At 31.2% G+C, this 26,201-nt stretch overlaps 1 protein-coding gene across 1 annotated transcript in view; it reads left to right on the top strand.

Moving 5' to 3' along the window:
* Positions 1 to 17,508: 17,508 nt before the first annotated feature.
* ArgRS-m (arginyl-tRNA synthetase, mitochondrial) overlaps positions 17,509 to 26,201 on the top strand; it is a 63,697-nt gene continuing 55,004 nt past the window's right edge. The window contains exons 1-2 of the mRNA XM_067273419.1: positions 17,509 to 17,647; positions 25,547 to 25,638. Of these exons, the coding sequence (XP_067129520.1) occupies positions 17,612 to 17,647; positions 25,547 to 25,638 (128 nt within the window). The 5' untranslated portion in view covers positions 17,509 to 17,611. The remainder of the gene's footprint in view (positions 17,648 to 25,546; positions 25,639 to 26,201) is intronic.

The raw sequence follows: 26,201 nt of genomic DNA, 5'->3' as shown, positions 1-26,201 counted from the left end.
ACCAAAAGATATTAAAGAAATATCAGAATTGACTATAATTTTGTAAGTGAATGTTGTTATTTTCAAGTTTTATATAAGTCTATTCATTCAACCAATAGATTTCGAAACTCTCTTCTCTCAATTAAACTTTTTTCCTTATTGGATAAACTTTTACTATTAAATTTTCATTCATTATCTAATTAAGAACTTCATAGTAATTTAATTTAAGGGTTTATTTCTTTAATAAAACTATTTAACTTAATTTTAAAATGTAAAAATGCTACTTTATTTCATAATAATTTTTATTATTTTTTTTACCGGTAATATTTTGATATATAAGTTAATACATGTCTTGTTTTACTGTAATTTGTGGTATTTGTGATTTATACTTATGCTAACACATATAAACACTACAGTTTAAAAATATCCTGATAAAAATGTTATTATACAAAATAAATACAGTAAATACTTTAATGTATTTACATTTAATAATTACTTTATTTAACAATAAAATAAACGAAGATAGAGGAAAAGTGTCTGGATTCTCCAATTATAAAGTTTCTTACTGATAATATAAAAGAGATTGTGTGACATGTCAATCAAACTACGCTAATTATTATATGAATGTTGTTTGTCATTCTCAACCTTGAGAGACGAGGAAATAATAGACAAACAAGTAGAAATATGTCCTTTGTTGTTGGAATCACCGGCAATATTTCAATTAGAAAATTCTTGAAAATTCCGTAATTCTAGATCATTGTAATTCTATAATTTTGGATCATTGAATTACTGGTAACGTTCCTACACATCTGCAGAAACCGAATTACGGAATTTTCAAATATTTTCTAAATAAAAGTATTTAAAAGTCTTTTTAATTACTTTATTGTGTTTCAAATGACATATCAACGAGTGACCTCATTTAAGTAATAATAACAATAACTTGAAAACGTCTAAATTGTAAGAAAATTAAGGAAAAGAACAAGATTTACAATAGTCTATAGATTAAATTTTTTTTATTTTCAAAAGTTTTTTTTTACTTTTTTACTGTATTTTGGCCTTTAGAAAGTAAAATTAGAATGTACACTTTTGTTTATGAGGGAGGAAGGAGATTAAAAGAAGTTAAAATATTCTACATGAATACATGAAAAAGGTGTTTATCTATAGCAAGAACAAATAATATATTTACTTAAACAATAGTATTTTTATTCTAGGATTGAGCTGGGTAGAGGTTGCCTGTATCATACTGTTTGGGGAATTTCTCAGCCCTCTTTTGGATAAAATTTGCATCTTATCCGTATAATACGATAAACTTATCGTATTATACATTATTACGCTAGTAAGTTATGTACAAAATAACTTATTACAGATACATTTTTTAAATGTAATTTAGGATATAATTTTTGAACAATTAAGAAATCAAACGTTGTTATAATTTATTCGCAGAAATTAAAATTTAGAAATTAATTAATTAACTCTGAAATAAAATTTCTGTTGAATATTAATACTTAATTTTATCTTTTGGAAACGAGAACACTTGATTCGCTTTATGATCTCTTTTGCGATTTAACAGTTAGATTATTCAATTATTGTTGATTAAATATTTCATTAAAATTATTACAGAAAATAATAAAATTTAATAAATATGACAAGGAATTTCATTAAATAATAAAGTTCTAAATAATATTTTTAATAAACTGATTAATTTATTATAAGTTAAATGAGATATTTAGAAATCATCTTTACTATTTTGTATTATACGAAAATGTCGTATATAAATTTTCCTCTGTAAGTTAATAGGGCTGCAATTTGAATAAATTACAGATCTATAAATTCCCACTGTCGTCCGTCCGTTCGCCTGTCTGTCCTTCCTGAATCCGGAGAAAAGAGTTAGACACATGAAAGGCAAGACCAGATGTAAAAAGAGTCGAGATATGATGCCCTGATTAACTGTATATGAGTAATAATAACTATACATTATACACGTTATTTCAATTCAAATCTTTTCATCTGAAAGCAGCTAATAGATGACCGGCACGACTCCATTGCTAACGGAAAAGCATGATGTACAGGGGCAAGATACTACAGTACTAACTTGAGGTGAAGACCTTGTATTTTAAATTAAATAAATTAAAAATATGATTAAAAATTACAGCTGGCATTGTGACAATGTCAGAATAAATAATTGCTTGTTTTATATCATTTCGTTACAAGAATAGGTAATGAAATATACCTTCAAGTAACAACCGCAATCGGATATTTGTTTTTAAAATTGCATATGGCCGAATGGATAGATCATGGATTATCGGTATGCGCCTCTCCAACAGGCTGGCCAGGTGGAGTTTTCCGGGTTTTCTTCACTTTTGTAACACCTAAATAGGAGCCAGTTTCCCATAGAAAGTCTTCTCACGTATCCATATACAAACCAGTCTGAAACTGCATATACTATATTATAGAAAAATATGTACATTTTTAAAATAATTTACGTATTTGTTGTGTATGTTTTTATCTTAGTTTTTTTAGCTCCACTAAAAGCACGGAAATGCCCATTATGGGTTCGGCCAATCCCACAATGGGGTCAGGGACGGCGCCCGACATATTCGGACGGACCAACCCCCGATAAAAACCTGGGGATTTTTCGACTACGGGTCTCCAGAGCGGCAGGCTGCCACTTTCATCGCTCGGCCATCCAGCCGTCGATTTATCCGGGTCAAAACTACTCAATAAACTTTTTGAGATTCCCACCAGATCCTCAAATTTTAATTAATATCCATCAGTTTTATATCTGTTTATAATTAAGAGTTTTAGAATTTATATAAACACGGAATCTTCTATGGCTCAGATAGTTTCATTTCGGGGTCCATTATATGGTTTTATAAATGAAAATTTTAAAGTTGTGAAAGCACAAATTAGTGCACACAGTGATGTAAGTGTCTTCTCGAAATTTTTCGAATAGTATCCGGCATTCTAATTTTTTCGTGGTTATTTTGTAGGCAAGATAATCCATTTTATGGTTAAATTTTACTATTGGAACCCCTAAAAACGAATATTTTAAATTGTAGAATGCTGTCCGATGGCAATTATTTAAAAATATATTCAAAGTCTGTCAAAAAAAAAAAAATCACTATTTATTCACTTTTAGTGTTCAGGAACACAAACTTTTGACGACAGATCTTTTTTTGTTTGCCTAGTAGCCTACAAAGAAAGGTCTGTTGTATTCCGGAACACTAAAAGTGAATAAATAGTAGTTCCTTTCTTGTACAGACTTTGTCTTCGAATTTATTTTTACATATTTTAAAATTATAGATCCTCCATCACGATAATATCTATAGTACGGGCGTCGCCATCTTCCTTTCACTGTCGTTCCTAAATGCATAAAAACAGCAGCGCACTTCCGTAGTAGCGAATACGTTTTCGTGTTATAATTTATTATTAAGACACTAACTGTGTTATTTTTACCTTAAATTATATGTATTTGAAGTTTTAAGTTTACTGAAATGGATATCGTTTAAGGTGTGGGAATGGATTAATTCACTTTCCATTGTTTCTAATGGGAAAAATCCCTCGTACTTCGAACAATTCGGAGTATGAAGTCCTCTTGGAATGAATTAAATTCGAAGTATGAGGCACCACTTTATTGATAATACAAAAGCTTTTTAAACAAAATCTCGAAAGATGGCACCAGGTATTAAAGTTTGGCCAGGAGAATCATTGCAGGATTTTTTTTATTTTGGGTATTTAGAGAATTATATCATTTCAATTATAATGGTTAGAAAGTTGTAAATAACTTTTAACTTAAAATATTAAAATTTTATTATAAAAAAAACTATTTAAACATTCAATTATAGCTTAAAAAGAATAAAAGGCACTAATAATTTCAATAAATTGTATATGAAACAGATAAACTACCGAGAAATGAACGAGCACTTTACTATCAAATATATTTTTAATTAAATATAAACTTATACATTTTATTATTAAATTAATACTGTGATATTTAATGAAAATTGTTAGATGAGTTTAGTTTGCATTTAATATTTAGAACAGATCTTGTAATTTATCCTTGAAGGGCAGATTTATTTGATTTACAATACAATGTCATAATATAGGCAAACTCGAAAACTGCCAAAAGCGGATACTAAATTGCTAACACAAGACATGTATAAAATTTAATTAAATTACACATCTGTTATGTAAAATTATTTCAATTGAAGAGTAAATAAAGTAACTTTTAAATCATTTCTTATTAAATAATGTATTGCAAATTTAAAAAATTATAATTTTATTAAGGAGTTTATTTAAAAAAATGTCGACTTTCTAGTAGTTTATAAATAATAATTTGAATTAATTTTAAAATATAAAAAAAAAAATAAAAATTACGCATATTAAGTACGGATGAATTATTTTATCACGAATGATAAATTTAAGTCATTATTATTTAAATATATATTTAAATAAGGAAGACGAGGAACAGTTGTTGTAATAAAATTCTGTAGAGCGGAGGAAACAATCAATCTATTATGTAAGTAGATTGATAATGTGGATCTCGAGTTGTCCAGTGGATAATCGGTTATGCAAATTGTCACCTGTCATAGAAGGCTTTGTTGAACTAGCTGTCAATGTCTTCCATATTGTCGAGACTACTTTGAGGAATGTAGATTAAATGAGTTATGGGAACATCTTATTGTGTCCAATGAAATTATCTATGCAGAAGAATTTTATAAATAATGAGGAAAGGATGTTATTTTTCATCATTTTTTAAAACTGCATTAAAGTTTAATATATATATTCATATCAAATATTTAAATATGATGCATCATATCTGATGAAAACAAATTAACGTTGCCAACGTTAGATCAGTATAAAATATTTTTTCTTTCTATTGATATATTTTAAGATAGAATTTTTTTGGTTTTTTATGTACTCATTTTTCAAAATTATGCTAAATTTTAATTAAAAAATTAATTTACGAATTAAAACAATTGTAAAGGATCCTTAAAAAGACCTCCCGGGAAGCTCTTTAATTAATTAGGTTTGGTAAAATAATAAAACAAATACGTGCACTTTGGGCCTCCTTCCAAGTGGACCCTGTGCGAGTGCACCTGTTGCACCTGCCTAGTTACGGCACTGGTTGCAGCTATGCGGTCACTACGGACGAGTCGTTCTTAATTTACAAATAATACACACGTAAATTAATTAATCCAAAATTTTGCGTTAAATCAAGAATTTCTCCCAAAAAAATGAATTATTGTATTTTTATTAGAACTAAATATTTCCGATAACAAAATCTGTCTTAATTAGCATATGATAGGAGATAGAAAGTAATAAATAATTTAGCAAGGGATAGGCCCAACATATCCGGAACAAACGATCCCTCGAAAAATTCCTGGAGTTGCTCGTTCAGATTCGATTCCGAATCCCCCACAGCGGCCACACGCCCGTCTTTTTTGATTTATTCTTCGCGATTTCTTTTCTGTACTACATAAATTATGTTATCATTTCAGATCATAAGCCCGGGTTAAATTATGTATTAAACCCTTTATAGTACAGAAATTCTGATATAAAAGTTGAATACTGAAATGTCCCGACAATGCAATTTTTCCGATACTACAAAATCTCAAGATAATTTTGACATTCCAAAAATATCGACTTGACAAATAAATACAGATATGTCCGTGGTTTCGTGCCTGACCAGCGAACTGGCCGCGTGAAGTTTCCGCATTTCCTTCACGTGTCCGACACCTAATTAGACTCTTGGGAGGTACCCTCTTGGCAGATCGCCTATAAGACAAGTTGCTGTATTCTATCAATCCAATGGGATGAACAGTAGTTTACGACTACGAAAATTATTCATCGTAATCTGATAACAAATGCATACAAGATTTATAATTTATCTTTTGGTCGAAAATGATAGGTTACTATATATTGAATATTATTAATATATTTATAATTAGTGGTAGATCCAGAAGAATCCAAAAGGAAAGGCTCAATCAATAATTAAAATATTTAAATAATTATAAGTATCTTTTATTAATTAATCCGTTTTTTCCCTTCACTTCAAAACATGGCTATGCGTAGATATTTAGTTGTTAATAATGAAATCAAATTTGAAATTGAAGAAATGAAACAATAGTAAAATTGCAAGTTATTACGAGTCTCTAGCAGTTTTAGTTTTAAAAATAACTTTTTCTCTATATATCATTATCATGTTTCTTTCTAGTGCCTTTTTCTTGCACGAGTATTACCCATACATGAACAAAGAAATTGTCTTATAATAATAGCGTCAAAAGTAACACCAAGTTTTAAGGTGCAATGTTTTAATGTTTTATTTGAAAAAATTCATTAACCAATTGCACAACTTTCCCGGCTATTATGAGATTTTATTTTAAAAATATATTGTAATTAAAATTATAAATAAAATTGCGTGTGGTGCCATCTGTCATCAGATTTAGTTATAAAAAAAACTTTTTATATTTTTAATTACTTGAAATGGCAAAAAGCTTAATTTTAGAAATAAGAGTAATAAAATATTCATTAAGTCCTACCCTCTCGACTTTTCACCACCAAAATTTAATAGCATGAATGCACTTATATACACGCGACGGTATCAAATTTCGTTTCTTTATCTTCACTCCATTCTGAGATATTAAGCGAAATAGATGCCAACACAAACATACGTATCCATGGAATTTTTTTGCCTTCTTTTTACTTTTGTGGATTCAAGAGGTCTCAAAAATAGGAGATTTGCCAAAAAAAAGAAAAGAAAAAAAAAACTCGGAGGGTCAAATTTGGCCGATTCCAATACTTTACCTTGTTATGTAGCCAATACATAACAGTCGGGAAAGTAGAATATAAGGAAAATTCATTGTGATCCAGGATACTGTGGTATCTCTAGCCAACAAGGGAAATTTCCAACTTGAAGTCTAGTTTCGTCTTGAACAGCAGTTCCTCTAGCTGTGTGCAATACTGATTATGCCGCCCCTGTTTAACTACGACTACCTACGCTGAGCTTGCCAGCAATACTAATTTGTCGCCCCCTGGACGTGCCGCCCGCGTGCGGTGCACGCCTTGCACGCCCGCTTACGGCGGGCCTGGTCTCGAACCTTCGTGTTTAACCTATTTCAGGGATGAGAAAAATAATGGGCATGAGAATTTATGCAAATTTTCCGGCCAACCTCTATGTGGAGTTAAAAATTGAATTTTGAAAATAACTCAAGTGGAATCAAAATCAATTCATCACTGCACATTGTGATTTGTCAGAGAAAAAGAGAAGAGAAAGCATGTTTGAAGAGACTGTCAATTAATCTAAATCGTGTTAATCATGCATCGAGAGTGACTTAAAATTTACAACCATGTTTCATAATATGGAGATGACGATGAGTTCCAATCTTTTGAAAATATCTTGGAGCTAACATTCAATACGAAAATGCAAAATCCAGAAACGAGTTGCCTAACTTTCCCAGTAAAAAATACTCAAATCCCTGCATTAGTGTTTCATAAACACTAATGCAGGGATTCATAATCAAGGATTAAGAGTTAAAGTAAGAAGTTAACCAATTACCATTCACTTTACTTTTATTATTTAACTTTATTATTTAACTTCTAACTCTAACTTTTGATCCTCAGTTATGAATGTGGTTTAACAACACATTAGATGGGAGTTAAAATTGTGTGTAGCGCCGTATTATGGCACACACACACACACACATACACACACACACACACACACACAATTTATTAGATTTATTTTAAAATAACTTTTATATTATTAATTATTAAAAAAACGCAAAACACGCATAATTTTGAGGGTTAGAGGTGAGTTTTTAAAAATATCATAAATGCTAATAACAAGTAACATTTCATTAAGTACCACCGCACTCGACACATGAACCCCCTCGTCTACTTACTCCTTCAGTTCTGTACTCCAAAATTTAATAGCATCAAATGCTCTTCTTATACAAGTTCATGCAAATTTCGTTTCTTAATATTTGCCTAATCCTGAGATATGAATTAAACCAAATAGACGCCAAAACACACACATATGTATGTGCTTTGTTAGGTCAAAGGTTCCTAACTTATTTTTATCACGGAACCTTTTTCACTTTAAAAAAAGATGTTGGAACCCTGAACATTGCATTGGGGAAGGGGGTAGAGGGAGAGATTGCACCGAATGAGAACGCGACCGAGGACAACATTTTGTGGAAGCCGATTGCGTCGCCGACTATCGAAGCAGATATATGCTGACGGAGACCAGGACGAAGATCTTGTCCAAGAACGTAGACGATGGAAGTGTCAGAGGTTCCACGAAGAAGCTATCAGCACGTCAAAAATCACAGTATCACTTGCCAAAGTTAGAATTGATATTTTGATAATAACCCTAGTAGGTAGCTGAAGTTTTGGAGTCAGTTTAAAGAGATTCATGAGAATGAAAGTGTGAGGTCACGTGTAATAACAGGATATCCAAGCGGCCGGATGGCCGAGCGGTCAAGGTAGCAGCCTACCGCTCTGGGGGACCCGGGACCGAATCCGAACGGGTCGAGAAATCCCCAGGAATTTTTGGGGGGTGGTCCGTTCGGATATGTCGGGCCCCGTCCCTCACCACCCGGTCGCCCCATTGTGGGCCTGGCCGAACCCATAATGGGCTTACTAAAAGAGGCCCTCTTAGTGCCCACAGGGCGGAAAGAGTTAAAAAAAAGGATATCCAAGCAGTTCTGAATCGTGTGTGGGAACGTTCGGCACAGAGACAACTCTCCAGTTACATAAATTTCATCTCTATTTATTCTAACCTAAAAATATAGCTTACAGCAACAATATTCTTCGATCCGTTGGTAGAGACTAAATCTTCAGAATCCCTTTTCTTACTGAGAGAGAAAATCCTATGAGAAAGGTTCCTCGATGTTTCTTTGGGAGTCGACGGCCCAATGGCGTAGTTGTAAGGAAGTCCGTAGAGATGTTTAGTCCTGTTTTGAGTTGGGGTGAAAATAATTCTTCCAAGAAAGGTGTGGCGCAATAGAAAGAAGCTCCCCATGTCCTTGAAATTCCAATTTTTATAACTTTTTCGGGATCCAGATCGACCATTCTGATTGGTTGTTCTTACACATCTCCGCTTTCTAATTGGTCGTCACTCGTTACTAAGTGTAAAGAGATCGGAACCTAGATCGCGGAATGAATCAAAATCGTCTGTAATTCGATCCCAATTGAAGATGGTTGATCTGACCTTATTCTATTGTTAAAATATGAGAAGTACTCTCTTTTTTATTCAATTCAAACATATCCTTTTATGGACATGAAATTTCTACCTTTTAACATTAATAGTTTTTTTCCCCCTCTCTCTCCAAGTGGCTCTGTAAGTGGATATAAAAGTCTGGAAGTCCTTTATTGGATAGGATAAAAACCTGAAGATGTCTGTAAGATCTGCCAGTTCGAAATTTTTTACTCTTGTTTTAACTTTGGTGTTTTTTTTTAATGTGATTTTAAAGGAACGATTTTTAACTGGCGACCTAGCAGCCTCAAGGAAAGGTCCGGTCGTCGAAAGGTGTTCTGGAACACGTAATAAGAAATAAATGGTGGATTCAAAACTATTTTTAAACAGACTGTGTCTTTTTTGATTAAATTAAAAAATTACCTAAAGACGAAATTCAACAATTAATAGTTTTATAAAATTATTTTACAAATTTTTTTTTTTTTATATTTTTGTGTGATTCCGGCCTATTTCCGGACACTCACAAAATTAACTCAGCGGAGGATAAATTCCAATATCTGCTCCAGGACACTAAGGAAAAATTCAAGGCCCGTGAGATCGCAGATAGTTTCCCGCTAACGGCATAGAACTATCCCAAGTTGACAGCATATAAGAAAGAGCGATTTGGGAGTGATAGTACTTTAAAACAAGTTTACGTGCGAGATATCTTGAACAGTAAGAGCGAAGTCATCGCGATTGATTTGCAGTTGCGTGCTGTCATTGGAAGCGGTATAAGCGCCGCTTCCCTTGAACTTTCTAAGAAATAAATACATATTGTGCGATTATTTTCATATAATTAAAATTAATATTTTATTATAACCTCACTATGTATCTTATTACAAATTTCTATACTACATGTGAAAAAAACGATAAGATTGCTATTGTATATTCGAATATTAGTGGCGGAATACAAGCGCTGTATTGTCAGCTTCCAAACAGCTAGATTATATTCATTCCAGGGAGTGCTCATTTTGCGTGCGCAGTAGGTTTCTCTTTTAATCGTTGTGCACATGACGTCACCATCGAGAAACACGCTCCGAGAAACACGTGAGCTTTCGACATATCGTGGTGATCTTTGTTCGTTTACATTTGAAATTAAGTTTTGATGGGTGTTCGGAATACAAGTATAAGGTGAAATTTAATATTTTTAAAGTATCTGTTAAGTAGTAGTGTGTTGACGTGTGAATTTTTTAGTTATTGTTCATTGATCAAGTTGAATAATGCCAAACTGTTGCGTGGCAGTGTGTGAAAATTACAATCAAAAGACTAAAGGAAGTAATGTAATTTATCATTCTTTCCCAAAGCATCCTACTCTTAGAAGTAAGTGGATTCATGCCTGCAAACGAGAGGACAAAGTCAATGTTGAAAATGCAACAGTTTGCAGTGCACACTTCCTTAAAGACGACTATGAGAGAGATCTAAAGGCAGAACTATTAAATATACCTTCCAAGAGACGCTTAAAACCTGATGCTGTGCCATCTTTAAATCTAGCTCCTGTTAGATCTTCGGATGTCCCATGTACATCAGAGATAGTAGAGAAAATGCATGACAGAACAATAAGATATACACAGCGAGAAAATCGGAAACGTGCACTGAACAGACTGTCCCATCTTTCACCAAAAAAGAATAAAATTGACATAGGTACTGAAACTGAACCTATAAGTGAGCCTTCTCTGGAAGTGAAATTAGCAAAAAAACTGGATTTAGCAAATGCTAAAATTGATCACTTGAAGAGGGAAATATTTACTCTGAAAAGAAAAAATAAATTATTACATTTGGCTCTTACTGAGAAAAATCAAAAATTAAAATTATTAGAAAGTAAAAAACATGAAGAAGTGAATGAGAAAATAAATAATATTTTGAAAAAAATATTTACCAAAACACAAATAGATTGTCTTATAACACAAAAAATGAAGCCACATTGGACAAAAGAAGATATAGCAAAAGCACTGACCCTGCGTTCTTTGTCTAAGAAGTGTTATATGTATATGAGAAAAAGCCTTGGAATCCCTTTACCTGCACTTTCTACTTTAAGGAGATGGGTTTCTTCATCTTTTCATTGCTATCCAGGAGTACTGCATGATGTTTTGCAAATAATGAAGATGAAATCTGAAAGTCTCACAGTTATAGAATCTCTCTGCATTCTAAGCTTTGATGAAATGAATGTTGACTCCAGACTCTGTTATGACCAAGAGATGGACAAAGTTTTTGGACCTCACAGTCAGGTACAGGTAGTAATGGCTCGTGCTCTGTGTGGGAATTGGAAACAGCCTGTTTATTATGACTTTGATACCACTATGACAGGTGAATTATTGAAAGAAATAATAACTAAAGTTCAGAGTGCAGGATTTATAGTTGTTGCTGTTGTGTGTGATCGGGGAGGAAAAAATTGAAAGGTATGGAACTATCTCAAAGTTGACCATGAAAATACATGCTTTGAAAATCCTACACATCCAGGAAAGCACATATGGGTCTATTCAGATGTGCCACATTTGATTAAACTTTTGAGGAATCATGTACTAGATGAAGGCATTATTTTACCAGGAGGAAAACATGTGAATAAAGATGTTTTTCTGAAAATATTATCCTTGGATAATGGGGAAATGAAGCTATGTCCAAAACTGACACAAGCTCATGTGGATGTGCATGGAAGAGAACATCAAAAAGTTAATCTAGCTTGCCAGTTATTTTCTAATCGTGTCGCTCAAGCAATATCTTTCCTTCTACCTGATGACCAGGAAATTTCTGATTTTGTAAAACTTGTAAACGATACTTTTGACATCCTCAATTCAAGAATCCCTAAAATTGATGATCCTCCAATTGCTAGTGCAAATATATCAATTTTTTCAGATATTAGTAATTCTGCAATACCATTATCTTCCAATACAAGAGCTAGAGAAGTTGAATCAAAAAACGTTGTGAATACTAGTACAATGCAAGAATCAGTTTATGCAGAAGTCTCAAAAATAATATCTCAAGCTGATGGTCAACCAGAATTTTTGTTAGATTTTCTGAAGAAATTGAAACACTTAAGATTCTCAGCAAGCTTTATCAAGCAGTCAACATATGTCTTCCAGTCAAGAAGATAATCCTATAAAGAATAAGGATAGATTTATTCAAGCAGTTAAAAGAGAACAGTCAGATGCTTTTATTGATAATTCTGAAAGTATATCAACACAGTTAACATTATTTGGTCAGTTTCCTTCAAAAGAAATGCATGAAGAGCATCTAACTTATGCATTTTCTCAGCCTAAAGAAGAAACTGAAGTTGTGCCTTCTGTGGCCCCTGCCACAGGAGCAGTAAGAAAACGAACTTACCATAAACGTGCAAAAATTGAACCAATTTCAATTTCTCAAGCAAATGGAATTGGAAGAAATTCTGAAATTAGTGAGAATTCTTCAGAAAAAGCTGAAAAGTGTGAGCCTTTTTCTTCCAATCAAGATGAATTAGAAAGTAGAACAGAGCAAGAAGGAAAGGATATGGCAAGAATGGACTTATCACCATTAATTTGCCAATCTAATAACAGAGCTGCTCAAATTGCAGAAGAAGATATGATATATGAATGTGGTCCAGAAGGAGAAACAGAACCAGATATTGAAGCAGAAACAGATAATACAAAAAAAAAAAAAAAAAAACTAGATCTATGGTATTCATTCATCTATTGTAGACATTCATTTTGTATTGAATAAAAAAGCAAAAATGTATTTTGTTACTTGTGAAGCATTAGTATTATTTTTTTTAAACTTTAGTTTTATATAAGAAACATATTTATAACAAAAAAAATTTTATTCTTTACTCGGGAAATATCACGGAAAAACATTTATTTTTTATTGTTTCATGTTTATTTGCCTATTTTTTTATTTTTCATATTTTTTTCATGTTTATTTACCTGAAGAGTAGCCATGAGGTAAAGTAACGATTTAATTGTTTATAGAATACTTTTTCTCTAACCTCTTGAGATCCACTACTAAAAAAAATTCTTTTTTTTATTCAAGTTTTGTTATATTATTGACCTTTGGGTGTCACTTGTTAGTAAATTATCATTTTTTTCAATTTTTTTGTATTCGGTCATTAAAAAATGGTGTGTCATATATGACAATGGATCTCTACCTGTACAAAATGCAAACTGTTCTGTTCATGTAAAAATGGTTTATTTGACTGTTTTTATACAATAATTGACATTTTATATTTACATATGACATGCTTTGAAGCACTTTTTATTTGTCACAAGGCACAGATGGATTTTGCATTTGATACAGTACACTGTATCTCATACACTTTGATATCAGTGCATTTGGCTGCAGTGATTTTTGCCATTTGTAATGATTTCTGGCATGTGTTTTGCTCCACTTTTGCATTGTATTTTTCTGGGATGTAAAGTTGGAGTATTTTTCATTATTTTCCTTTTCTTCGTCATCTTCACTATTCATTTTTTTTATTTTCTGTACTATCTGAATGTAATAGCCATTTTGACACTTTTACTTTAATTTCAAATATTGAAGTGGGTTATTCTTCTTCTGTTTTATTGCTCTGCTATCTCTTCTGTAGACTATCCAAAAATTGTTTTCATTTCATCAGCAGTAAAGTTCAAAAGTTTATCCAGGTGAATCAGTGATATTTGATTTGTGCATGTCATCATCAAGCACTGACATCAAAGAGATTTTCAGGAATATAAATTCAAGAAATATTCTTCAGACTCACACTCCTTACCCTTTCAGGGTTCTTCCTGAAATGCAGGAGCTGGTAGCAAGGGCTTAAATCTATTTGTATGGTGCCATGGTGGAGTCTGTTACTGCACTGATGTCAAGAAATCTTCCTCTATGTACATAGCTGAAGCATCATTTTCATCATCGTCAAATGTATCATCTAATGACTTACATTCTTCAGGACAATTTGGTTGATAAATGTTCTGACTGGTTTAAATGTTTGGTCACTGTCTTCATCACTGGACCTGCCTTCCAGTCCACACAAATTTCTATCAATATCAAGTGTCCTATCATGTTCCTTCCTTATTTCATCTGTTGACACTGAAAAATTTATAATAAATGTCAATGATTTAGTTTTAATATATGATTTATCATATTAATAATTTATAAATTCTTAACAAACAAAATCCTGCAGACTAGATAAATAACTATACAAAAACAAATCACAGAAATTAATTTATTATTTATTTTATTAATAAATTAATTTTTATTAATAAATTAATTTAATAAAAAATGAAAATAAATAATAGAATACATATTGCTGACTAAATGACAAAATAACTATAAAAGTAAATAACTTGCCAATATGAAAACAGTTCATAGGCTGTAATGTAATTATTGTAACATTAAGAACCAACGTGTCATATACGACACATTCAAAAGTTAGCTCATCTCATGAAATACTGTTATTAATATAGTTTTTAAAAAATACTCTTATATAATCTTATAAGTCTCCTGAACAAAATCACGTTTAAATTGTAAAATTATAATCAATAGTAATAGAGAAAAATGAATACTTACATGAAACAGTCATACTTGTGATCACTTCCAAAAACATGTGCTCAGACAATCACTCATATTTTCCTTTCTTTTTATCACAGTGGGATGCATGTAGTCTAATAAGCTTCACTAAACTCTACTGATGAAATTAATAACAAATATAATTGTTTAAGAAGCAAAAAACAAGAGCTGCTTCTCATTCTTTGGAAGGAAAATTGTGTCATATACGACACACGGCATCCCAAGAGGCTAATTAGTTTTCTCATACGAGTGAATTGCGGCGTGTTATGTAGAATAAGTTTACAGGCGTAATTTAATTAATTAATTTGATTTTGAATAGCATCATATTAACAATCGTACAAGTTTATTAACCGTTGTTTGAGTTTTGCGGTGCATTCGTTTCTCTAAGATTGCGTTTCTGACATAAACAGCAACATGTTACCGAGCGGTAGTGAATCAAGTTTCTCGATGGTGACGTCATGCGCAGTGGCGTTTTTCTCGCTAGAGCGAGTTGCGCTACCTTATCTCTATATACCTTGATATTCATTCGTGCTTGCGCTTTATAGAGCATCAACCTCACCTGGTTTAGCTGGTGGAAGCTACACACATATAACGCTTCCAATTCTATCCAGGATCGGTTCTGAGCTGTTAGCCACCTGCCTGTTAGATATTTGACCGTCCTCGTCCCATTATGTGAATTATGAGTAGATTTATAACTTAACCCAACCAATAAGAATTTACTGGTATGATGTTTTTATGATAGTTCTGTATAGTTGACAGAAATTTTTTAAAAATCCATTAAAATATTTGATATTTTTATTCTGCTAACCAGCAGATCGAAGAATATTGTTGTTGTAAGCTATATTTTTAGGTTACTGGATTTCAATGTTAAACCAGTGATATTACGATTTCGTATGTCTCATCTACAAGGGTATGTAGAAAAAAACGTGTACAATTCTTGTACAATGTTAAAAAATTAACTGTTACTTTGGCAGCATCATTTACAACTAAATTTAATGAAAGATGCATAAGGTACAAAAAAAGCTCTAAAATTTATTTTCCTTAAATTTACGATTTACGTGTCGGTTGTCATAAAAATTCGTCTTTCCACTTTTTCCCAAGACTACAAATATTCAAGTATAAAGTAACCGGTTTCGACTTATTTCTACTTTAGAAATAGTTAACCGAACCAATCTCTAGCCGAGTACAGTGGGAATGATTTCTTTGTAATATTAGATAATAAAGACAGAAATTTCTCCAGTTCAATAAAAGTGACCGAAGATTTGTAAATTTGTAACAAAGTATGCCGACATGATGTTTTACATGGTGGAATCGTCGCTATCGTAGGTGACTCTGAGAAAATGAGAACTAGTTCGAGCCAAGAGTAACAATGTGCCTGAGATTGGCACCTTGAGTCATCTGATGTCCTTCCTTAAGAGAGAGGTCGAATCGGAGGTCAGAATACAGATGGCCGAATGCGGATTTACTGAGGAGAAGCGATTGACAAGGGTCAAGAACTCTAAACCATCACCTGAAACCATTTCCACAGTCACTGATTTGTTATTCAGCCAAAACCGACGAGAGTGTATTTTCTGCAGTTGAGATCATAAGACCCAAGACTGTCCCGATGTTGACAAGATTAAGTTGAAAGATAGGAAGAGGCTAGTGCGTAGAAGGAGGATGCTGGGTGTGTTTGGAAAGGAATCATTTCTCTAGAGTGGGCAAATTGAAAAAGATTCACAAGTGTGAGATCTGTGAAAGGCCTCATCACCGTGTTCTATGTCCTGGAAAGGAAAAGGACAGTATAGACAGTGATAGGAGTGGTGGATTGGAGGTTATGTTGACTAGTCAATGCACGAGGGAGGTCTTTCTTCAAACCTTACTGGTTCGTGTTTATGCGGACAAACTCATTGGAAATTTATGGGCCTTGATCGACAGATAATTGCAGCGTTCTTATTTGACTCAACAGGCAGTGGAGCATTTAAAGCTTAGGCACTGTGGAGAAGTGAGAACGGCGCATTGTCTGTTCGGGGGGGAGTGACAGCCGAAAAGAAATACCGCATTTATGATGTGGAAAGATATGTCCAGGAGTTTCGGATCAGAATGATTGTGTTGGATAAGCGATGGATCTGTCCTCCGCTGCTTTGAGTCAGGGATGGACCATGGTTGAATGAGTTAACTCAAGCAGGGATCAACCTCTCTGACTGTGGAGAGGAATACAAAGATATTCATTTACTTATTGGACAGACATAGCTGGAAGCGCTTCACGGGGAAGATGTTTCCAACTGATTCTGGGTCAGTGTCCTTAGAAACTAAGTTGGACTGGATGCTTATGGGAAAATGCCCATTATTGAAACTCAGAAGAGGACAGCTGGATGGCCGAGCGGTCAAGGTGGCAGCCTACCGCCAGCCGGGATCGGGTTCGGACGGGTTAAAAAATCCCTAGGAATATTTCGGGAAGTGGTCCGACCAGATATGTCGGCCCTCACCACCCGGCCACCCCATTGTGGGCTTGGCCGAAACCATAATGGGCTTGCTAAATAAGGTCCTCTTAGTACCCACAGGGTGAAAAGAATTTTAAAAAAAATAAATTTTGAAAATTTCTTTAATAAATATTAAACATTTTATTTAATAATTAATTTTACTAAATTTGTTTTATTAATTATATATATTAATTTATTAATAATAAAACTAAATTTTTATTTTGGATGTACTTTTTCAATATTGTATAATAAATTTAATAATTTACAGATGGCGTCTCGATTGTATTATGGTGGGAATTTCGTTTAGTGGTGAGGTTTTGAATATTCATAATTCAAACGAAAGAATGTCTTTACATTGACAAGTGAGATGTAAAAAGATCACAAACGTGATTGTTAATTATATTGAATATTTGTTTATATCGAAATGGCTTCCAGTATTCGTAGGAAGATAATTGAGAGGGTAAATTAATTAATTTTTGATTTTGAATTCGATATTTCAATAAAATCACTTTATTATAGCAAAAAAGAGAACAAATTCAGTTCTACAAATTGAAAACTTTATTAAAATCACATATTTGTTTTCATTGTCGAGTGAGTATCCACGTGGTAATCACGTGTAAACATAATTTGAGTTTTTCATTACTGAGTTTAACCAATTGGTGATGAAAAGACGACTACGTACATAATTTAAGAATTAAAGGTTAAATTTCACTTACGTATACCGTCATGGCGGCGCTTCTGTTAGGTTAGGTTAGTTAGTCATGGCGGCGTTTCCTTTTTCTTCTGTTCAATAACTACCGTGAATCAATAACTAGTGACGTTTACCACATGGCGGCCTGTCGGCGGCTCCCCTCCAGGAGGTCAGTCGAGTGCACGAACAGTCGGAAGCGCAGCCATAGCGCCACCATGGCAGTATACATATCTGAAGTTCAACCGAATTAAATGATCTTACAAACAAATAACACTCCAATCATCTACACTCAATGTGTTTGTACATACCACCTATAAACAATGCCTTGTGATAGTGTTTAAAATACTAAGGCATCATCGACATCAGAAAAACAGTATGCAACCCAATAATAAAGATGTGATCAATGGCCATGTTTCCTTGTCAAGCAGTTAAATAAGCAAGTCAATGACTTAGTTTGTTTCATATGAAACAATCTATGTCATTGGATTGCTTACTTAGCTGCTTGAGAAGGAAACATATTCATTATATGAATTTGCTGTTAACAAGTGCTCTTGGTTTCACTACCTGTTTATGTTGTTTTAGTATTAACGATTGAGATTTTTCAAATGTTTTTCTTTATTTTTTTTTTGCATAATTGTGAAAGTTATTCAAAATTAATATTCTGAAAAGCATATAATTTTACTTATCTTTTATAAATATTATAAATTGTCAGTATAAATGATAAAAATAAATTATAAATATTATATTTGAATTGCTTTCTATATGATAAAAATGTTATAATTAAAACATACAAAACGTAGTTGTATTTACATAAGATTTTATCCCTGCTAGAAGCCATCAGATTTGTATTAAGATCATAGGCAATTCCTGCAAAAGAGGAAAAAATGATGGTCGCAGAATAAACTTTGCAAGATATTTGTCTCCAGTTTCTTTACATTATTTTTCATTAGGTTCAACATGCACAAAAAATAATCTTTTTATTTAGTTTTTTCTTTTGTCTTCAGTTAGGTCTTGTTCTCATTCTCATTAAAAACCTCAATAAATTTTTAGAATTTTTCAAAGGTGGTGGATTTATATCACTTTTTCTTATTACAGTATGTCTGCGTAAAAAAGGTTGTTTCTATATACAGGTTTAAATACCAAATTTAAAAAATCCTTACATGACCCTCAGATCAAATAAATTATTTTGTATTGATATAAGCTTGGCAAAGTTGAAAAGTTGGTAATTTTTCAAAGCCATCAGACATTGTCAGAAATTATTTAATGCAGTATATGTATGGGTTAAACTGGTTGAGGTTTTTATATTATGTGTTAAATGACAAATGTACAAAAACTTTTCATAAAATTATGAGCGAGCAGCAAATTTTAATGTTCAGGATTGTACTGTTGTCTTGTTAGATAGAGTTAGATAACCTAATAAATAGGATTTAACAATTTGGAGGGCTTATCACACCAAGCTCGACAGAAATAAGAACCACATCTTTTACAAAAAGGTTAGTCTTTAATAATCATATTTCAAATTTACGTAAGGATGCATTTTGGGTACAAGGACCCCTCATCAGCTTACAAAATGCATGGCACCAACATAATAATTATAACACTAATAGTTAACCAATACAAAGGAATATCTAACATATACAGTGTTTACAATTTTTAATGTAACCCATATAGCCTACTAAAGAACTAAAAGTATCAAGCATAAAATTTTTCAATACAATGACAATGTGATATATCATATTTTTGGGACCAGTAAATGTCTTATTTTCTCCCACATTTTCCAAATTCTGGTAGACGGTTTCACTATTTAATAATAAATATTGTTAAATATATTAAAAACCAAAAAGGGAGGGAAACTAACAATGAATTCCACCCCTCATGTAGCTTCAGTCCCACGTTGTTAATAATACTAATATCTTCCTGTATTTTCAGAATTTCTAGGTGTTCTTGTAGTCTTCTTTTTAATTGATTGTTTTCTGTCAGAATACTCTTGATACTATCTTTTAAAATTTCACAACCTTCGGTATTGCAATGTTGTGCTACTGATGATAATATCAAATTGTTTTTAATGGCATATATATGTTCTTTAATTCCTGTTTTTAATTTTCTTCCGGTTTCACCAATGTATCTTTTTTTATGTGAACAACTGCAATCTAATGAATAAACTACATTATCTTCTAAATCATGTTCATTATTTTCATATTTACTGTTAATCATTTTTGCTATGGTTCTTGTATGGTTTGGTACTAAAATAATATCTAATTTTTTTAAAATTCATTTTTTAATTTTTCAAAAACACCAAAAACATATTCCATTTTTAGATAAAGTCTTAACAACTTTCAGTTGTCTATTTAATGTGACATTTTCTTTTTTCCTTTTACTTGATTCTAACCACTTAAACAATAACGTTCTAGGGTAATTATTTAAGCTAAACATTCTTATTATATTTTGGTATTTCATTTCTTGATCATTTTGCAAGGTTGTTCTCTCTTTAATTTTGTTGATATACATCTGAAAGGTGTTCTTTTTTTTATATATAAAGGTATATTAGATTTGAAGTGTGTAACTTTACTGGTAACACAATCTTTAACATACGTTTTAAATAATAATTTACTGTTTAATCTAACTATAATAAGTTCTAAATAATTCAGTCTATTATCTACTTCTTTTTTACATTGGAATTGAACATTTTTATTTATTAAATTAATTTCATAAATGAAAGAGTCAATATCTAGTATGCTTTTATCGTAGATGATGAAGCAGTCATCTACATATCGTTGATAACTTATTATACCTCAGGTTTTATTGATTTCTTTATCAATTATGATCATACATAACTCTGCCAATCTAGGACCTATGCAGGATTCCATCGGAATATCTTCCGATTGTCGGTAATATTTACCTTGAAATTCAAAAAAGTTATTATTTAACACTAATTTAACTAATTGGTTAACCCAATCTGGGCTCTTCAATAGGACAGTGAATTTAAAATTAATTCTAAATCTATTGAGGGATACATATTGTTAATATCTAGTGATGCCATCCTACAGTTTTCCTTCATAACAATAGCTTTCATGTTTTTTAAGAATTGGTCAGTGTTTGTGATACTGTACTCAGAAACAGGTAATTTATTTAACTCTTTTTTTATTGCTATTTCAAGGTTATATAGCAAATACTTTCGAATATCTATCAAAGTACAATATGCAATAGGATTTTTGTGTTTTTTTACTCTAAAACTTATTTTCAGAATTCTATTACCAAAATGTTTAATATCTTTAGTAGTGTTATTATCTATGTAATTATGTTTTGAAAAATTATTTATAAGCTTTATAACTTGCTTTTTTAGACTATTTACAGGGTTATCTTCAAGTAATATATAATTTCTTTTCTTTAAGATCTCTAATATTATATTATTATAATTATGTTTAGTCAAGACTATTCTTTATTTTGCTTTATCAGCATTTGTTAATATTAGATTATTATTTTCTAAAAATTCTTTAACCTTATTTATTCTATTTTTAAATTGTATAATTTTATTTTTCTCTTTTTTCTTTAACTTATAATTTTTCACTAAAGATTGGATATTATTTCTAATAGATTGAATTTCTTCTTGATGCTCATGATTAATTAAACCTGCTTTTAAATCTACTAAAGTTTTCCTTTTATTTAAAGGGGTGGGTCCATTAAAACCTAATCCCAATATCAAAGTATCTCTTATATCAAGTGGGATCTCTACATCACAATGATTAAGTAATAATTTGTTTTTCCACTGTTTTTTATTTGAAATTAAAGAGTATCCTAACTTACTTTCGGGTTTTTAATTTTCTTATTTAAATATTCTTCACAATTCTTATCTCGTTTCCCTTTAGATTGCCCCCTAATTTTTTAAATTTTCTATTTAGTTTTTAATTTTATATTTTTTAGACTTAATCAAGGATTTTAATATAATCTTTTCTATAATATTAACATCATGTCTTTGGATACAGTTACTGATACTACAAGCTTTTTGCAATGAAATTCTGAAAATACAGGAAGACATTAGAATTAATAACAACATGGGACTGAAGCTACATGAGGGGTGGATTCACATGTTTTTACATAACCTTGAAACAGATGCTGAACAGATGTGGGAGTATATTCACATCACATTGTAAAATCAATTGTAACAAGACAGTTGATTTCACACAGTATTATGGATCAGGTGTATTTGTTTTTGTTTAAAGTCTGGAAACCAATCATTTTAATAATAGTAAGTTCATTGTTAGTTTCCCTCCCTTTTTGTTTTTAATATACTTAACAATATTTATTATTAATAGCGGAACCGTTTACCAGAATTTGGAAAATGTGGGAGAAAATAAGACATTTACTGGTCCCAAAAAATATGATATATCACATTGTCATTGTATTGAAAAATTTTATGCTTGATACTTTTAGTTCTTTAGTAGGCTATATGGGTTACATTAAAAATTGTAAACACTGTATATGTTAGATATTCCTTTGTATTGGTTAACTATTAGTGTTATAATTATTATGTTAATGCCAAGCGTTTGTAAGCTGATGAGGGGTCCTTGTACCCGAAATGCATCCTTACGTAAATTTGAAACATGATTATTAAAGACTAACCTTTTTGTAAAAGATGTGGTTCTTATTTCTGTCGAGCTTGGTGTGATAAGCCCTCCAAATTGTTAAATCCTATTTATTAGGTTATCTAACTCTATCTGATTTATAGTCGTGGGCTAAAAGCATAGTTTATTATTATTGTTTATTGCCATTCACCATTTATTCAAAAAAAAAAAACAAATTTTGTCTTCCACAGCTTTTTCCTTTTATAAATACAATAAAAGACATAACTCTTTTCTAAAAGTTAACCATTTAATTAATTGAGAGTGTACTGTATTTAAGTATCTGTTTGAAGATTATCTCGTGCATTCTTATGTCTCAATGCAAATATTAGCTTCAAAATAAAATAAACTGCATTGTTAAGTGTTAACTCTTGCTATATAAAATAGTATGTTGAGCATTGTCCTGATACTCAACATAACATACTTCCAGAATGTCAAGGCATAAATTAAATGGCCTAACAAATATAGTAAGTGCAGTTGATTCTTGAAGAATACAGCTTTACTTATATGTATACCATATTATTATTACTTTTTTTTTATTTTTTATTAAATAAGTTGTACAATTATTCGAAGAAAATTTGTTGAATCATTTCCTTATCAAAAAATCATTAATGATGCTAAATTAATCATGTTTTATGACAATATCTAGATGGCAAGCTGTCATTCTTGGTTAATAATACAAGAAATTGACATATCAAAATATATTTTTGACAAATGCGATTTTTTAACAAAAAAAAAAAGTAACAAATATTAATTATTTTTGCATTACCTTCCAAAATATTCAAATTGCCTCACTCCGGTGGGTTGTGCACCGCATGTTGAGAAATACTGGCCTAGATAATCAAGAGTATACTGTACTTTCTAGGAAAATTCCCATCATCTTTAGAATCATAATTTAATTAAATGCAAAAAATAAGAAATCAGATTAAGTTTTAAATTCACTCTAAAGAATGACATAAACAAATAAACATTGAAATATTTTACACTATTACACTTTATTGCTAAAATTCTAAATAAATTTAAAACAAAAATGGTGAAAGCTCTTAAAATCTACTTAAGTTTTTTAAACATTGAAAATGCAATTCTTTTTTGTTAAATTTAAATTTATCAATGCTGTTTATCAAATATGGCTAAACAGACTTACAAGTTTCATATTGTTCTTTTATACATTGAGTATGGTTCATCATCCCACACAACAAATGGACATTCATGTTGCTTGCAGGTCCTGGGCAGTTGAAAGTGCAGAATCCAGAATATTGCTCACTACTATTTAAAGAAATTGCATGAAGTAAAATGTCTCAAATGGATAGTAATGAAAGAAAAATCACACACATTTCAAATGTCCTGCAACTGCTGTCATCATAATAATAATAATAATAATAATTTAAAATTTATGAATGTCAGTAACATATTTAAGAATATAATTTAAAATGCATATCATATAACAAATTTTATGGAATAAGTTGTTCCCTTTAGTTCAAATTAACATTAGAAGTTTGTGAAACATTATTAGTTGAAACTGAGAATGGCTAATGGATAGCTAAAAACATTCATTAGAAATTGAAAATTTGCTATCCTTAAAAGTAGTAGTTCAATTATAGAAACAGTAAATATGATGCCAAGTTTTGTAAATTATGATAAAAATTATTAAAATTATTCCAAATTATTAAAATTATTTATTTAATTTAATTATAATTATTAAGTTTAGTAAGAGATGGCGCCTAACGCCAAGCTCTAGTGCCAAATTGTCTTATTAATTATTTATTTATTATAGCCGACTCTAGCCCGATATTTCGGCTTTGGTGGATGTATAGATAAAAAAATGATTGATGTTTTTTTTCTAATTTGTTAATTTACATGGCAAAACTTAGCTAAACAAGAAATTGTTAAGAATAAACAAAACTGTCTTCTGGCATTAAAGTTGTTTACTTGCAAAGTTTTTAATTATAATAGGTTAAGTGCATACTATAACAAAAAAATTGTTTTCTATGAAATTGGAAGGGCATGCCAGATGGTATGAAGGAGATATAAAAACATTATCTCTGTATGACATCCCGTGGTGGTTGCAAATAAAAAGATTTTTGCAAACTCTGCTATAGTCATTTATTAAACAAAATAAACATTAATTCTAATTTTTGTCACAGGAGTGATACTTTTATACCATACCATTAGACACCTTGTAAAAAATTACCATTGTTACGATTGGCTTTTAAGCCTCTACATCAGTGTTTCCCAACGTGGGGCCCACGCCCCACAGGGGGGCAATTTTGATTGTTAAGGGGGGCAATTTGAAACTCATCCAGAGTTTAAGTTAGCTGTATAGCCGCTGTACGCCATATTTATTGTAAATATTGATTTAAGTTAGTTTTAATTTTTTAGAACTTTCCTTTATAACCCTTTTCCCTTGAGGTGGGATTAACAATTCTGAGAACCACTGAGAACAAAGAGATGAACGAGGCCCTGAGGCAGGTGAAAGAGGAGAAAGAACATTCTTTGCCCAGACCTCGAGGTGGGCAGACGTGAGTTGTGGTGTTCCAGGCCGCGTTTGGCAATGACTGGAAAGTGCAAGAGACTTTGATGAAAGGATTGGGTTTTATCGTGGTTATGATAAAACAGTGTGGCAATTAAGTGCAAGAAAAAACATCAATGAACACGACAATGAGAGACTTTCCAAAAGAGTTCAACATATATGTTGGGGGGCATAAGAATTTTAGAAAGGCTTAGGTGGGGCATAGCACAAAAAAGGTTGGGAAACACTGCTCTACATACTTTTCTTCTTACAGAATAGATAAACACAATACATTACAATACAAATACATTAATATTATTATTATGTTATGCTGTAAAGAATTTTCTTTTTACAAAAAAATTCTATATGTTTATTTTGGATACTATATAATGAATTTCTTTTATATTGTGAAATTTATGTTGAAAATTTTATTTTTAAATTAGTTTAGATTAATTTTAAAATATTAAATTAGCAAATAAAACTTCCAATTTGATACCATGAAAAATAATGTCATTTATATAATTATATTTTTTATTATAGATTCTTTATGCTATAAATTCTTCATTTCCTTCTCTATCTTTTAATGAACAGAACATTTTACCACATGTTAAAATAAATCCAAGAACAAACAGGTAAGTTAAAATGAATATGAAATATTGTATAAGTTGTTTATAAATTATTGGGGACAGATTCTGTAGGTCTGAGTAAAGAAATGTTTAAAATTATAAGTGATATCTTCCCTCAGAAATATCTCCACTAATAGCTATTAATACATTTTTACAGAATTAAACCTTGTTGGTTTTTAGAAGTTTTTGCTAAAATAGTTGCCAGATGTTGATGTTCTTAAAAAATATATATGTAACATTGTATTTACAGTTTCAAGAACTTATTAAAGAACTTTCTTTTCCAATTATAGGTGAGATATTTTGCACAATGTATAGATTTAGTCATCCATGGATCTTTGTGTTTTAAAATATTATGTGATTTACTATTAGGGTTACTTACTGTATGTATACATATTGAAGTGCTTTTGTTAGCTAAAATATTCTTTTAGTTTGAAACATCAGTGTCAATCTGCATATTGGGGGGTTGGGGCAATGACAACTAAGAAAAATTTCTCATTGTCAGTTTTGAGTGGATATGAAAAGTAAGGTGTACCTGTTGTGTGTGGTATTTGTTTCTACTCCTAATTTTT

Source organism: Centruroides vittatus, unplaced genomic scaffold, assembly GCF_030686945.1.
Source record: "Centruroides vittatus isolate TY-2023 unplaced genomic scaffold, ASM3068694v2 contig_476, whole genome shotgun sequence".
NCBI classification, from domain to species: domain Eukaryota; kingdom Metazoa; phylum Arthropoda; class Arachnida; order Scorpiones; family Buthidae; genus Centruroides; species Centruroides vittatus.
This window is presented reverse-complemented; position numbering and strand designations above follow the sequence as displayed.